Raw genomic sequence first — 13460 nt, forward strand, 5'->3', positions numbered from 1 at the left:
GGGGAAGTGGTTTAACTTTCCAAGTGGGAATAGCCACATACCCTTATAGATCCCATCAGTGGGAAAGTGATTGATTTGGGGTTTCCCATGAAATGATGGCATTGGGTGCTTCTGGGAATGTGTGTTCCCGGGGAGGAAGGGTTAGAAGCAGGGATGGGGGTGCCAGCCCAGAGGGGAGGATGAGGGCTGCATGGCTGGGTTTAGGGAGATGTTTGTTGTGCTATTGGGAATTCCCAGCTTTGCCAGCCCAGCTGCTCCCAGGGAAGGGTTATTTTCCATAGTAAACACGGGCTGCTTCTATTCACTTCCTGCTTTTCCACACTGGTCGGGGGTTGTGCATTGCCCTACAACTGGGACAAGGCAGATCCAGGCACTGGGATGTGATCCCTGACAAAACAGCCAAACCCACCCAGCGTTTCCTTCCCTTGCTCCCTCCTTGTCTCCAAAAAGCTGAGATTCAAAGGCCAAATCCTTGCAGTCACCTCCAACAACCCCTGAACCAGGGGGAGCCCTTGCTCCATTGGGAATCAATGGAAACCCTCTCTGGTGCTGCACAGAGCCAGGATCACATCCTGGGCTGGAGTTCAGGTGGGATGAAGTCAGCAGATCAATTGCTCCCCAAGAAGTGGGACCTTTCCTTGGGAAGCAGGTGCCGGCACAGAGCAGGGTTTGTTGGGATCTGTGCCTGTGGCTGAGCTGGGATGTTTGTTCCCTGGGTACCTGGGATGTTTGTTCCCTGGGTACCTGGATGTTTGTTCCCTGGGTACCTGGGATGTTTGTTCCCTGGGTACCTGGATGTTTGTTCCCTGGGTACCTGGGATGTTTGTTCCCTGGGTACCTGGGATGTTTGTTCCCTGGGTACCTGAGCTGAGCCAGGCCCTTTCCCTTTAAAATCAGAGCAAACAAGTGAGAACTGCACCAACAGTGTGGGGAAGCTGTGGTCACAGCCCTGCTCTGAGCCCACCCCATGTGCCCAGGGCTGATTGCATCCACGCTCCCATCCGGGGCGATGCTGCCCAGCCTTAAACCTGCATCCCACCAGCGTGGCAGGGCTGGGTTTGGGCAAATAATGCCCCTTTTAGGCAATGCTGAGTGTGTTTTCATTGCGAAAGCCATGCCCTGAACAGAGCACTGCTGTGCTGTGACATTTATCAAAGCACACAGAGCAAGAGGAACTCCCTGTTTGCTTTCCAGAGGAGGTGTTTATTTTATAGCAGTGTTGTAGCTCAAGGTGGATGTTGGGTTTTGTTCCTCCCCTCTGCCTGAGGTTTATGAACCTGAAGTAAACAGGAGCAGGGGAGGCAGCCGGCTCCTGCCTGCTGCTGTTTGCATTAAGGGGACAAGGTGGGTCAGTGGATGGACAGGACAGGACCCAGCTCCATCCCACAGCAGCCTTATCCTCATTACCCCTGAGCCCAAACTGCCTCCATCAGAGACCACAGCGAGGGGAAAGCACATCAGCCACAACCAGCCACAAATCTTTCCTCTCTATATGTATATATGGATGTGTCCCATTAAGTGTGGTAAGAGAATAAAAGCTTTATATTATTTACATCCACTTCTAGGAAAGGGGTGGGAGGGTTTATTTTTATTACTCATTATTCTGCATGGACGTTGCTAGGATGCAGCCCATGGATGCAGCGATGCTTCCCTGGTGTCGCATTGCTCCGGTGGGGATGGGATGCGATGGGATGCGATGGGATGCGATGGGATGCGGCCGTCAGTGGCAGCCGCACGACTTCACCACCATGTTCCGGTGCTTCTTGAGGATGACGTTGTTGTTGCTGTCGTAGTAGAGGACAGAGGTGGCACTGAGCTTCGTGGGGGCACAGCACGCCTTGGGCACGGCCTCGGGCTTCATCAGGTGGACCTAAGGGATGGATGGAACCCATTAGTGCTGTGCAGGAGGAGAGCATCGAACCAGCTCTTAACTGCATGAAACCCTGTGTGAATGGGGAGATTATTTCCAGCTTCCTGCAAAAATATTTATGCTGAGCCTTGGGCTGCAGTTTGTGTTGGATCAGGGCTCAGGGCACTGCAAGAGCCAGGCAGCCCCTGCGGGAACATGGCATTTCGGGGCTCTTCTCCCCCTATAAATAACATGTCAATAAGTGGCTCAAATGAAATCAATCAGGGCCGTGCAGCGCTTTGGGGGGGCTGCTGCAAGAGGGATTCACCATCAGGGCACATTGACCATATTGCACCTCTCTGAGCCCTCCTTCGTGCCCGGCTCAGGACACCGTTATCCCAGGATCCCACTGCAGCCTGCTGACCTCTGCCTTTACCCACCATATGCGACTCATTGTGCTCTCCCGGCTTGGAAGTCCGGGATTTTCCTGCCCAATGCTGCTATTTGCAGCACGGGCTGGGGCTGGCACCGCTCCTGTGCCCCAGCGCTTCCCAGCAAGGCTGGATCCGGGTGCCAGGTGAGTCACATCCTGCCCCAACGGCTCTGCTTTGGGAAGAGCGTTGGGTTTAGAGGTGCTGGGTGGGTGCTGGGGCCCCCTCCCCGTGCTGCAGCATCGCACCAGCCCCGGCAGCTTCATTAGTGTGAGGATTAAACCTGCCTTCAAAGCCTCATGCGAGGCCTCGGCGCTCCCTGTAATTACCCCGTTGCTGGTGTGGCCTCTGCCATTGGGAAATCCAACACTCACAGGGCAGGAAATTCCAGACATTAAAACCCATGGGATGCGGGTGGGTTTGGGAAAAACGGGCGTTGAAGCTGCTTGGAATCTGCTGAGCCTGAGGTTTGGGTGCTGAGCTGCAGAGCTGCTCTATGGGGACCAGGATGAAACCCTCATGTGGCTGGGGAGGAGGATGCTGGAGACACGATGCCCTTGGGGATGGGGAGGAACTGGGGGCTCCTGTGGGCACCAGGCCCATCCCAGAGCCTGTTCCAATGGGATGTTGCTGTTATCCCAGCAGAAACCATTTGGTTTTACCCTGCCTGCTGCTGTTAACCCCTAATGGGATCACATCAGTCACAGAATCAAGAGGTGGAGGAGCACCAGAACTACAGCATCCCCCTGTTAGGACCCGTGGTCAATGGGCAGAGCTGCTGACCCCGTGTGTCACCCACTGATGCCTTACAGGGAGCTGCAGCTGAGCTGCCCCCTCCAACCTAACCCCACTCCCTGCCCCACATCCTGCTCTCCATTAGGACCCATTGGCCTCCAACCACCCCCTGTGTGTGCCCCCAGCCCGGCTTGCACTGACCAGGGACTGCAGGATGGCATGGTTGGTGGCGTTCATGCAGGAGTCCAGGGGGAAGGCACATTCCCCCTCGCAGTAATAGGCTGAGTATCCCTGTGGAGCGATCACCCAGTCCTGCAATGTACAAAGGGTTCACCCTGGTTATCCCATGGGCTTAGAATCATAAAACCATAGAATAGTTAGGGTTGGAAAGGACCTTAAGATCATCCAGTTCCAACCCTCTGCCATGGGCAGGGACACCTCACACTAAACCAGGTCACCCAAGGCTCTGTCCAACCTGGCCTTGAACACTGCCAGGGATGGAGCATTCACAACCTCCCTGGGCAACCCATTCCAGTGCCTCAGCACCCTCACAGGAAAGAATTTCTTCCTTAGATCCAATCTAAACTTCCCCTGTTTCAGTTTGAACCCATCACCCCTTGTCCTGTCACTGCAGTCCCTAATGAAGAGTCCATCCCCAGCATCCTTGTAGCCCCTTCAGACACTGGAAGCTGCTCTGAGGTCTCCATGCAGCTTCTCTTGTCCAGGCTGAACAGCCTCAATGTTCTCAGCCTGTCTCCATACAGGAGCTGCTCCAGCCCCTGAGCATCCTCGTGGCCTCCTCTGGACTTGTTCCAACAGTTCCATGTCCTTTTGATGCTGAGGACACCAGAACTGCACACAATGCTCCAAGTGAGGTCTCACCAGAGCAGAGCAGAGGGGCAGGATCAGCTCCTTCAACCTTCTGTGCCCTTCATCCATCCCCTCCTGCAAAACCACCCCAATGGGCTCCTCCCCGGGTGGCAGTGCCAGCAGCAAGGGTTCAGTTTGGTTTTCCCACTGAACCATGCGGCACCAGTGACGTTTGGGGTTGTGGCAATTCCCATTTGCTTTCCCAGCTCCCGGATGGGGCTGCCCTGCTCTGCTGCTGGCCATGGGCAGCCACATGGGGTTTGCTGGTTACTTCTCCCCATAGACAAGTACCAGCCAGCCAAGGTCCTGGAAGCTGACATAGAGCTCGTGGCGCCGGCAGACCTGCCGCCCATCCGCAGCATGGACATCATCTGTGGGAGAAGGGGACAGGCAGCATCAGCCCCTGGTACCCGCATCCCTCATCCCACCCTCCCCTGCAGCCACCCCGCTCAAGGGTGGGATGGAACAGCCCCTATGATCTTAGTCCAAAGGAACAGAAGAGGAGCCCCTATGGTTACATAAAGGGAAGAGAAGCTTCAGACTGGCCTGAAATGTAATGCTCCAATATTTGGACCAGGGGGACTCAGCCTGGGAAGGGCTAAACCCCAGCTCTGCTCACCATGGAGGAAACCCTCGAGGGCTTCCCAAGGTAAATGGGTTTGGGAGAACTGGAGCTTCCCATTCCCCTCCTGCTGAGCAGCTTCCTGGGGCTGGGACACCCTCCTGGGGTGATGCCCTCCCAGGCAGCTTCAAAGCCAAGACACAAAAAGTCCAACTTTCAGGTACCCCAAAACTCCCCCAAAACCTCATTGCCTCGAGAGCATCAACCCCAGACCCACTGCAGACAACCCCAACCCTAAAAACCCAGAGCTCTGCTTCCCCTGGTGCAAGGTGCTAACAGAAGGTCTGTGGGTCACGGCAGTGTTTTCCATAGGGAAAACCCCTTCTGTCCCCATAGATCCCTTACCAAAGATTCCCGGCAGCTTGTTGGGATGCGGGAGATCATTGCTCTTCTTGTGCTGCCTTCGCCTCGGGCCTTTGGCCGCCCTTGGGATGCGAGCGGGGCCGGGGCTGGCGCGGAAGAACGTCACCATGAAGGGCTGCTTGGAACGGGGCCCCCGGCGCCCCAGCAGCCCCACAGAGCCTGGGTCCACACTGTGCCCTGTGGGGACAGCACCATGCAAGGGTTTGCCCTTGGAACCCCAGCCTGGTTTGGGTTGGAAGGGACCTTAAAGCTCCTTGAGCTCCAACCCCTGTCATAGGCAGGGACCCCTTCCACAGGGGCCCCTGTGTCCAACCTGGCCTTGAGCACTGCCAGGGATGCCAAGGAGGAAAGAAACCAGGAGATATGGAGCAGGGAGCTGTGGTTTGGGCATCCAAGAGGTTGGACCCTCCTGCTCTGTTGCTGTTACCCAGGTCGGGTATGATGTATGTTACAGCCTCATATTCCCCATGCAATTGTCATAATAGAGCAATTCAAGGCTTAAAACCAAGTGAGACCCAAGTGAGTGATTTTGCCCTTTGTCACTGGGGAGGAAAGCTTGGGGGGAAGGGGATCGATGAAGTATTTACATCCCATGGGTGATTTGCCCCATCTGTGAGAGGAGATGCTCTTCGTGTGCCTGTGCACCCACAGAAGGCATCTTTGGAGCAGACTTGAAGCTGTGGTCACAAGAGGGTTAATCCTCCCACACACACAGGAGGATACCTCCAGGTAAGACATTCATTAAGCACTAATAGGGTTATTAAAGTCCACACCAGGAACCCCATTAGCATGAAGCCTTTGGGAGGCTCTGCCATCAGCCCTGCCTGCAAACCCATCACATCTGGAAAGCTCCAACTGCATCAGATGAGCTCCAGCACAGCCTGAGCGGCACCAGGAGGGCAGCAGAGAGGGGTCTGCCCCACACACTGCAGGTGGGCAGGCACACTCACCATCAGCCGTCTCCACATAGAGCCGCAGCCCCAGGTTGTATTTCTGATCCACTAACCAGTGGTTGCTGGCGGCTGTGACATCAAACACCAGCCAACCCTCGGTCCCAGCATGCAGGTCCTGCACGTCCAGCAGGAACAGGTCAGACTCCCTGTGGGAATGGGAGGAAACAGGAGCAGGTGAGTAACAGCAGCCAAAGGGCACCAGCACCACAACAGGTCATGGCAATGGCTCCCGGTGCCCGTGTCCGTACAGGTCCCAGTGTAGCAGGTCAGGAGGGCAGCTCCCAGTGCCTCCGGTTCTGCCTGACGTGATGGTGACACCCTGGCACTTCCCAGCCCCAGCTGCCAAACTGGGATGTGGTGTTGCCTGGTGGGAACGTGTGGGAGCAGTGCAGCTTCTGTGCTGCTTGTATGGGATGGGAAGGGGAAGAGCTGGGGCTGGGGCAAGGCCCCATCCGCATTTCCTTCCTCACCATCTTTATTCTTATTTCCCATTCCTGTCCTCATTTCCATTTCCATTCTCATACCCACCAGTTTCATTCCCATTTCCACCCTCATCCCAGTCCTAATCTCTATTCCCATCCTCATCTACATTGTCTTCATCCCCATTCTCATCCTTATCATTCCTATTCTCATTCTCATTCTCATTCCCATTCTCATCTCAATCCCCATCCTCATCTCCATTCCCATCCTCATCTACATCATCTTCATCCCCATTCTCATCCTCTTTGTTCCTATTCTCATTCCCATTCTCACCTCAATCCCCATCTCTATTCCCATCCTCATCTACATCATCTTCATCCCCATACCCATCCTCTTTGTTCCTACCCACATTCCCATTCTCATCTCAATCCCCATCTCCATCCCCATCCTCTTCACCCCCACCCGATCCTCTCCCACCTCCATCCCCACCTCCATCCCCACTCCCATCACCTGTTGTAGTGCTCAGCCGCGATCTCATACACACTGATGTGCAGGCTGCTGTTGCTGTGGCCACTGACTCCTCGTGCCTTGTAGATACGGAACTCAGCAGCTGTCACTGACTCCCCTGCGGGCACCTGGGTCAGGTCGAACCTGAACTCCTTCCAATATGGCTTCGGAGAGAGGATGTCCCGGTCCTGCTCCACTGCGGAGACAAGGGGTCAGGATGGGACCTCTGTGAGCCTTGGGGTCAGCATCACCCTCAGCCCCACCAGCCCTGCTGGCCCCTGGCTCCGAACCCACTGCCTGCTGCTGCACAGAGATCCTCACCCAAGGGTTTTAATGCTCATAGGTTGGGTTGGAAGGGACCTTAAAGATCATCCAGTTCCATTCATCTCAATGCAACCCCTCCATCTTCCTGCACACATCCCCTGACTTCATTTTGCTGTAAACCCACCAGCCTCACAGGTCTATTTCTTTTGTATTCATGAAGTGAAATGAGATAAAACAAAGCAATAAAAAATGAAACCCAAATCTTAAATAAAATTAAACAAAAAAGAATAAAATAAATAAAACAAAATAAAATTTAAAAAATAAAAATAAAATAAAATAAAACAAAACAAAATAAAATAAAATAAAATAAAATAAAATAAATAAAATGCACAAAGGCTCGGTTATAGTGGGAACACAGAGAAGCTGCTCCCTGTGCTGTGGTTTAGGGGCTCCAGCCCTTCGCAAGTCTCCAAAGGGTGAAAAATACATCGAAAACCCTCAAAATATCACAGAATTCAGCCTGGTTTGGGTTGGAAGGGACCTTAAAGCTCCTCCAGCTCCAACCCCTGCCATAGCAGGGACCCCTTCCACTGGAGCAGCTGCTCCAAGCCCCTGTGTCCAACCTGGCCTTGAGCACTGCCAGGGATGGGGCAGCCACAGCTTCTCTGGGCACCCTGTGCCAGCGCCTCAGCACCCTCACAGGGAACAGCTTCTGCCCAGGTGCTTCCTTTAAAAACTAAAACAAAGACTCAAAGGAAGAAAAGTGTGTGCTTAAAATGTACTTTTTTAACCCATTCTGGGCAGTAAAACCATTCCAAATGTAACACCCCATAAAGCTGCTGGTTTCTGTGCAGGGGAACAGCACATTGCCCCAAACCGAGCACCGAGATTTCAGTTATGCATCCTCAGGTCTCCTTTTTACCCTTTTCTTCATGTTTTTTCCCTTTTCTCCTTCTTGGTTTTCCCGTTTTCCCTGTTTAAAGCCTCACGCTCCCTCCAGCTCCAGCCTCACCACAAGTCATGGATATAAAAAGGCCTGGGCGGATGTGGAGAGCGCTTCCTGCTGCGGGAGGATGCTGGGGAGCCAGCTCCAGCCCATGCACCCCAAGGGGGGGTCACATCAGTCCCCCGGCCCTGCTGCAGCCCATTGGGCTCTTTCCTGCTGTCCCGTTTCTTCCACCAACCCATTGCTGGTGCTTTAATGCTCCTGGGCCATTAAAGATGCTCTTGGGCCATTAAAGATGCTCCTGGGCCACTACAGATGCTCCTGAACCTGAGGGTGCCTCGTGGCTCTTGCAAACCTCTTGGATCCCACCAAAACACAACCAGAGGCATCATCTCCATTTCCTCACTGCTAACCACAGGAGGACATCCAAGGGAGAGCCAGGTACGGAGTGGGGTCCCCTTGAGTATTTCTTGGGTCACCCCATTGAGCCCTGGCATCAAGCAAGACTCAACCAGATGAAATCACTGCAAGTTGCCTTCAGCAAAGCAATGCTGCTGGTGAACCTTTCATCCAGGGAAGGGCAGGGGGGAATTATGGCCAAGAAGGTCACAGGGACCCAGAAACATGGAAGCAGAGTGGGATTTGGCACTGGAAAACAGTGAAAACCTTTGCTAAAGAGGCAAAGTTCTTTATTATGTCCTGAGAAGCTGTGGCTGCCCCATCCCTGGCAGTGCTCAAGGCCAGGTTGGACACAGGGGCTTGGAGCAGCTGCTCCAGTGGAAGGGGTCCCTGCCCATGGCAGGGGTTGGAACTGGAGGAGCTTTAAGCTCCCTTCCAACACAAACTGATATGAAACATTCCCATCTATGTGATGGAGGCTTCCGAGGACAAAGGTGTTGATGGGGGAGCTGGAGCGGTGGGAAGCTCAGGGACACCCAGGCCAGGAAGGGGAAATACTAAAGGAGACCACAGTGCACCTTGATGCACCAAATGAGCCGGCCTGAGCAGCAAGCTGCCTAGAATTAGGGATAAGACAGAGGAATCCTCTGCCCTTTTGTGGAGCAGAACCCCTTTGGAAGGGCAGGACCAAGGGGGAAGCATCCTCTGATGCACTTGACACGGGGTTAGTGCAGTAGATGAGAGTGATGGGCACAGACAGATATCGAACATCAAACTGCAAACAGCAAACAGGAAACAGCAAACAGCAAACAACAGCCACCCCTTGGTGATGACCAGCAGGTTGGAGGGGGTTTCACATCACCCTGTTTTCTGGCTGGACCATAAACACCCACACAACCACAGCCCTGCAGCACCTGGCACATCCCAAACGCACCCATCACTCTTTGCCCAGGTGGAAAACGGGGTGCTCGGGGGTGCTGGTGCTGGGGTGCTCGGGCAAGGGCCCCCCCTTCCCCAGCCCTGAGCCAGTCCTGCCTGGGCAGTGACCATCCATTGGTGGTGGTTGACTCAGCGGCTCCGCAACCCTCAATTAGCTGTGGGCGGATGATCCGGATTGCGGATGAGACGCACTAAAAACACCCTAAAACACCCAGCCCAAGCTCTTCGCTCTCCTTGCCCCCTCCTGTGGCATTGACCATCTCATCCCTAAGAGCTGCTGAGTCCTTCCCCAGAGCTGAATGCCAACACCTAACCCAACACCTAACCCACCACCCCACTGCTGGTAAGGAGATAGAAGATGGGCATACAGGAATGGCCATGGGACCATGGCAAGGGATACCCAGCTCTGGCTCTGGTGTATCCCAGCCCGCTCCTGATCTGTTCCCAGAGGTGGGGTGATGGGTGATGGGGCCGCCTGCCCTTCATCCTGCTCCCCAGGTTATTTTGAGCTGCACTTTTTCATTGTGAACTGGCTCTGTTGCTATAAACTGCGCATCAGTTGTAATTACTGGTCCTGGCTGCTCCCAGTGGTCCCCATGATCATTTCAGACACTAAATTAAAAGGAAATGCCAGGATATTCAACCACATCAAGCGCTCTGGGTCCTAAAATAGGTTTAAAAGGAGATGCAAGGAAGATGCTATCCTTTGCTTGCAAGCAGGAAAAAATAACCTTTCCGAAGCAGGGAGAGATTCAGGAGTTATCCTGAGCGCTTCCTCCATCCTTTGGGATGAAGAGCAGGACACAGGACCCAGCTGCCTGGGGCTATGGGGCAGCTTGAGCCCCTGTTGGCATCCCCCAGCCCTACAAACAGCCACCAAAGGCAAGGTAGGGAAGGAGGGTATGTGTCTGTCATGGTGCTGATGGGGGACTCGGGCATGCTGTGAGCCGCCTCCTCACCTTCCCATTACAACCCCCTGCTCCATGATTACACCCTGCATGGAACCGTGACTCACGGCTGGTGGCTCAGCCAAGGAGGAAGCAAAAGCCCATCCTTACCCCAGGCCTAAAAACACAGAGCACCCGGCTCCTCCAGTCAGCACCCAGGAATAGCACAGGTCAGGCTTGGAAGGGTTTTATCTTCACACCAAGGATGGGCCAGGCTGGTGTGGCTGCCCCATCCCTGGCAGTGCTCAAGGCCAGGTTGGACACAGGGGCTTGGAGCAGCTGCTCCAGTGGAAGGGGTCCCCTGAGCTTTAAGGTCCCTTCCAAACCAAACCAGGCTGGGTTCTCTGCTCCACCATCACCAAACCCAACCGACGGTGCCTGTCACCCGGAATGCCCCCAGCAGGCAGTCAGGGAGCTCTGCCTGTCCCAACCGGGACCTGTTTGTGTGCCGGGGAGGTTTGTCATCTCCCCTTCCCAGGAACAAGGTGTGCCGTTGGGAGCCGTGCTCCCGGCCGGCTCACACAGCCCTGTGCAGGGTAGCTGGGAGCAAAGAGGTCCAAGTGCCCAATGGAGCAGCGACTTACCCTATTTGCATGTCCCATCAGGGTAATTGTGCAGCGAATTATGCATGCAAATGAGAGCTAGCCTTCTCCCACAGACATTCATTTAATTAACATGAAGGGACTGACAAAGCCGCAGAAATCAAAGCCATTCAAATTGAAGGCTGGAATTGTGTTCCCCAACTCTCCCGGCTGCTCCAGGAGCACCAGGAAAGGGAGCGGCACCAGCACCCCTGTGCCAGCACCACTGCTCCCCAGCATCTCCCCCAGCATCCCACCCTGCTTGTCACCAAACCTGGTGTTTCTGTGCTGTCCTGAGGCTGAGGGGAGATGGGATTTGATGCTCTGGGATCTGCCTCCCTCGGTCTCAGCTTCCCTGGGATGCTGAGCTCCAGGAATCTCCTGGAGGATCCTCCCCATGCTCACTGCGTGTGGGGCCTCAAGAGGCGGTGAGGAGCAAAGGGGACCTGTGTGGTCCTCGGGGGTGCTGGAGGAGGCACTTTCCCCTTGCAAACCCTTTGGCACACCATGGTGCAGCAGCCAAATCCAGCCTTGCTCCAGGGACCCCAAGACACCGGCCATGGGCGCTTACTGACACCCCCTGCCCTGCTTCTTGTCCCTCAGCCCTTGCACAGATGCTCCCTAGAAGCCCCATCGTGCTTTGGCCTGGTCAGGGACACCCAAACACCCCTTAAAGAAGCGAACAGAGGCAGGGAAAGGATTCGTATCCAAAAGCCTGGCCTGAGCATCCTACTGGGGTTGGGTCACCCCGGTCCCTACCCTTACAAGGGGACCACTCGTGTGCCTGGGCCCACATCCCTGATTAAGCTGGTGGGAAATTGGAGGGTCTCTGGAGCCTGACATTGCCTAGTATCCATCTGGATGAGATTCCAGCAATAATCAGCATCCTGAAGGATTTTGCTTTGAGCCCTGATTCAATGTCCCACCGCAGGTAACTGAGTTCACGTTGCTGCTGTCCCACCTGCGAGCCTGCAAGCGGTTCATGTGAACCCACTGAGATGGGGCCAGGGACCATGGTGCCCTCTCCCAACACCCCGGGGCGCACCCCAAGCCCCTCACAGCACGTTATTAAGCTCAGCTCCTTGCAAAAGCACCGGTCCTGAACGGGGCTGCCCTGGGGAGGCACCGCCGCACGGGGGATGCTCGGGGCCGTCGGTTCGCCAGCCCCGGTCCCCTCCCGCAGCCGGAGGCCGAGGTTTGCTCCTCGGGGTCTGGGTCGGGCTCGGCTCAGCCCTGCCTGGGGAGCTCCGTGCCATGCTCAACCCCGACGGTGCTGCCCAGTGCGCCCCGTCCCGCTGCGCGCTCCCGGTACCTCCCTGTGCACCCGGGGTCCTGCCCGGTCCCTCAGGTCCCCCCCTAGGCTCCGGTCCTGTCCGCTCGCTGTGATCTGCCCTGGTCCCCCCCCCCCCGGCTCCGTCCATACACCCCGGTCCTCCCTGCGCATCCCGGTGCCTCCGCAGGCTCCTCTCCCTCCTGTGCGCCCCGCTCCCAGCAAAGCCGCTTGGATCCTGCCCTCACTCCGCGCTCCCTCCGGTGCTCCCGGAGCTCACCCACGTTAACGAGGCTGACGACGGTGTCTGCGCGGCTGACGACGCTGCCGGGCGGGGGGCTCTGTGTGCTGAGCCCGGTGAGCACCGGCCGCGACACCGCCGCCTCCTCCTCCTCCTCCTCCGCCTCCTCCTCTCCGGCCACGGCGTGGTACAGGTCGAGCATGAAGAGCGGCGCGGCGGCGGCAGGGCCGCGGGCAGAGGGGGGGTTCCGCGGCCGGGGCCGGCCCGGCAGCCCCAGCACGGCCAGGATCTCCCGTTGCACGTCCCGTCGCTCGCCGCCGCTCAGCCTCCGCTGCAGGAACCCGGCTGCGTGGAGCCGGCGGCGGACGACGCTGCCGCTGCCCAGCGGCAGGAGCGCGGCCACGGCGCACAGCAGCCACAGCGCCCGCACCGGAGCCCTGCCCGCAGCCCCGCGCCCCATCGCGACACCGGGCAGGGCCCCCCCCCCCCCAACCCGGTGCGGCCCCGGGCACGGGCACGGTCCCGGCCCGCCCCGGCGGGGCGAGGGAAAGGGACGGTCCCTCCGGCGGCACCGCCCCGGCCCCGGCTCCGGGACGTCCCGGCCCTCCCCGCCCGCGGCCCCGGGCGCTGCGCTGGGCACCGAACCGTGGGCAGCCACTGATGAGGATGCTCAGCCTCAGAGGCACCCAAACCCGTGGGCACCCGTCCCTAAGGATGCTCACCCCTGTGGGCACCAAACTCATGGGCACCCATCTCTAAGGATGCTCACCCCTGTGGGCACCCATCCCTGTGAATGCTTATCTCTATAGGCACCCAAAATCATGGGTACCCATCCCTAAGGATGCTCACCCCTGTGGGCACCCAGAGCAAACAGCACATATCCCTAGCAATGCTTGTCTCTGTGGGCACCCAAACTCATTGGCACCCATCCCTAAGGATGCTCACCCCTGTGGGCACCCATCCCTGTGAATGCTTGTCTCTATGGGCACCCAAAATCATGGGCACCCATCCCTATATGGATGCTCACCCTCATGGGCAGCCAGACCCATGGGTAGCCACTCTCACTGACACACAGACCATCAGCATTCTTCCACATGGATGCTCACCTCCATGGGCACTCAAA

The 13460-nt window shown here is 56.6% G+C and overlaps 1 protein-coding gene across 1 annotated transcript; it reads right to left on the reverse strand.

Annotated features, from left to right (window-relative positions):
• Positions 1–1478: 1478 nt before the first annotated feature.
• On the reverse strand, positions 1479–12807 carry BMP8B (bone morphogenetic protein 8b). The gene is made up of 7 exons (XM_034069269.1): positions 12377–12807; positions 6754–6946; positions 5821–5969; positions 4853–5047; positions 4177–4256; positions 3217–3327; positions 1479–1870 (listed from the first exon to the last, which is right to left on the reverse strand). Exons 1-7 carry the CDS (start codon positions 12795–12797, stop codon positions 1721–1723), a joined length of 1299 nt encoding a protein of 432 aa, XP_033925160.1. The 5' UTR covers positions 12798–12807; the 3' UTR covers positions 1479–1720.
• Between the last annotated feature and the right edge of the window lie 653 nt (positions 12808–13460).

This window comes from Melopsittacus undulatus, chromosome 14 (assembly GCF_012275295.1).
Source record: "Melopsittacus undulatus isolate bMelUnd1 chromosome 14, bMelUnd1.mat.Z, whole genome shotgun sequence".
In the NCBI taxonomy this organism is placed as follows: Eukaryota; Metazoa; Chordata; class Aves; order Psittaciformes; family Psittaculidae; genus Melopsittacus; species Melopsittacus undulatus.

Coding starts and splice junctions, on each gene's coding strand:
- BMP8B (XM_034069269.1), bottom strand. CDS start 12,797: ATGGGGCGCGGGGCTGCGGGCAGGGCTCCGGTGCGGGCGCTGTGGCTG. Junction 4,257..4,852: donor CAAGCTGCCGGGAATCTTTG/GTAAGGGATCTA, acceptor CTTCTCCCACAG/ATGATGTCCATGCTGCGGAT. Junction 1,871..3,216: donor ATGCCATCCTGCAGTCCCTG/GTCAGTGCAAGC, acceptor TCCATCCCTTAG/GTCCACCTGATGAAGCCCGA.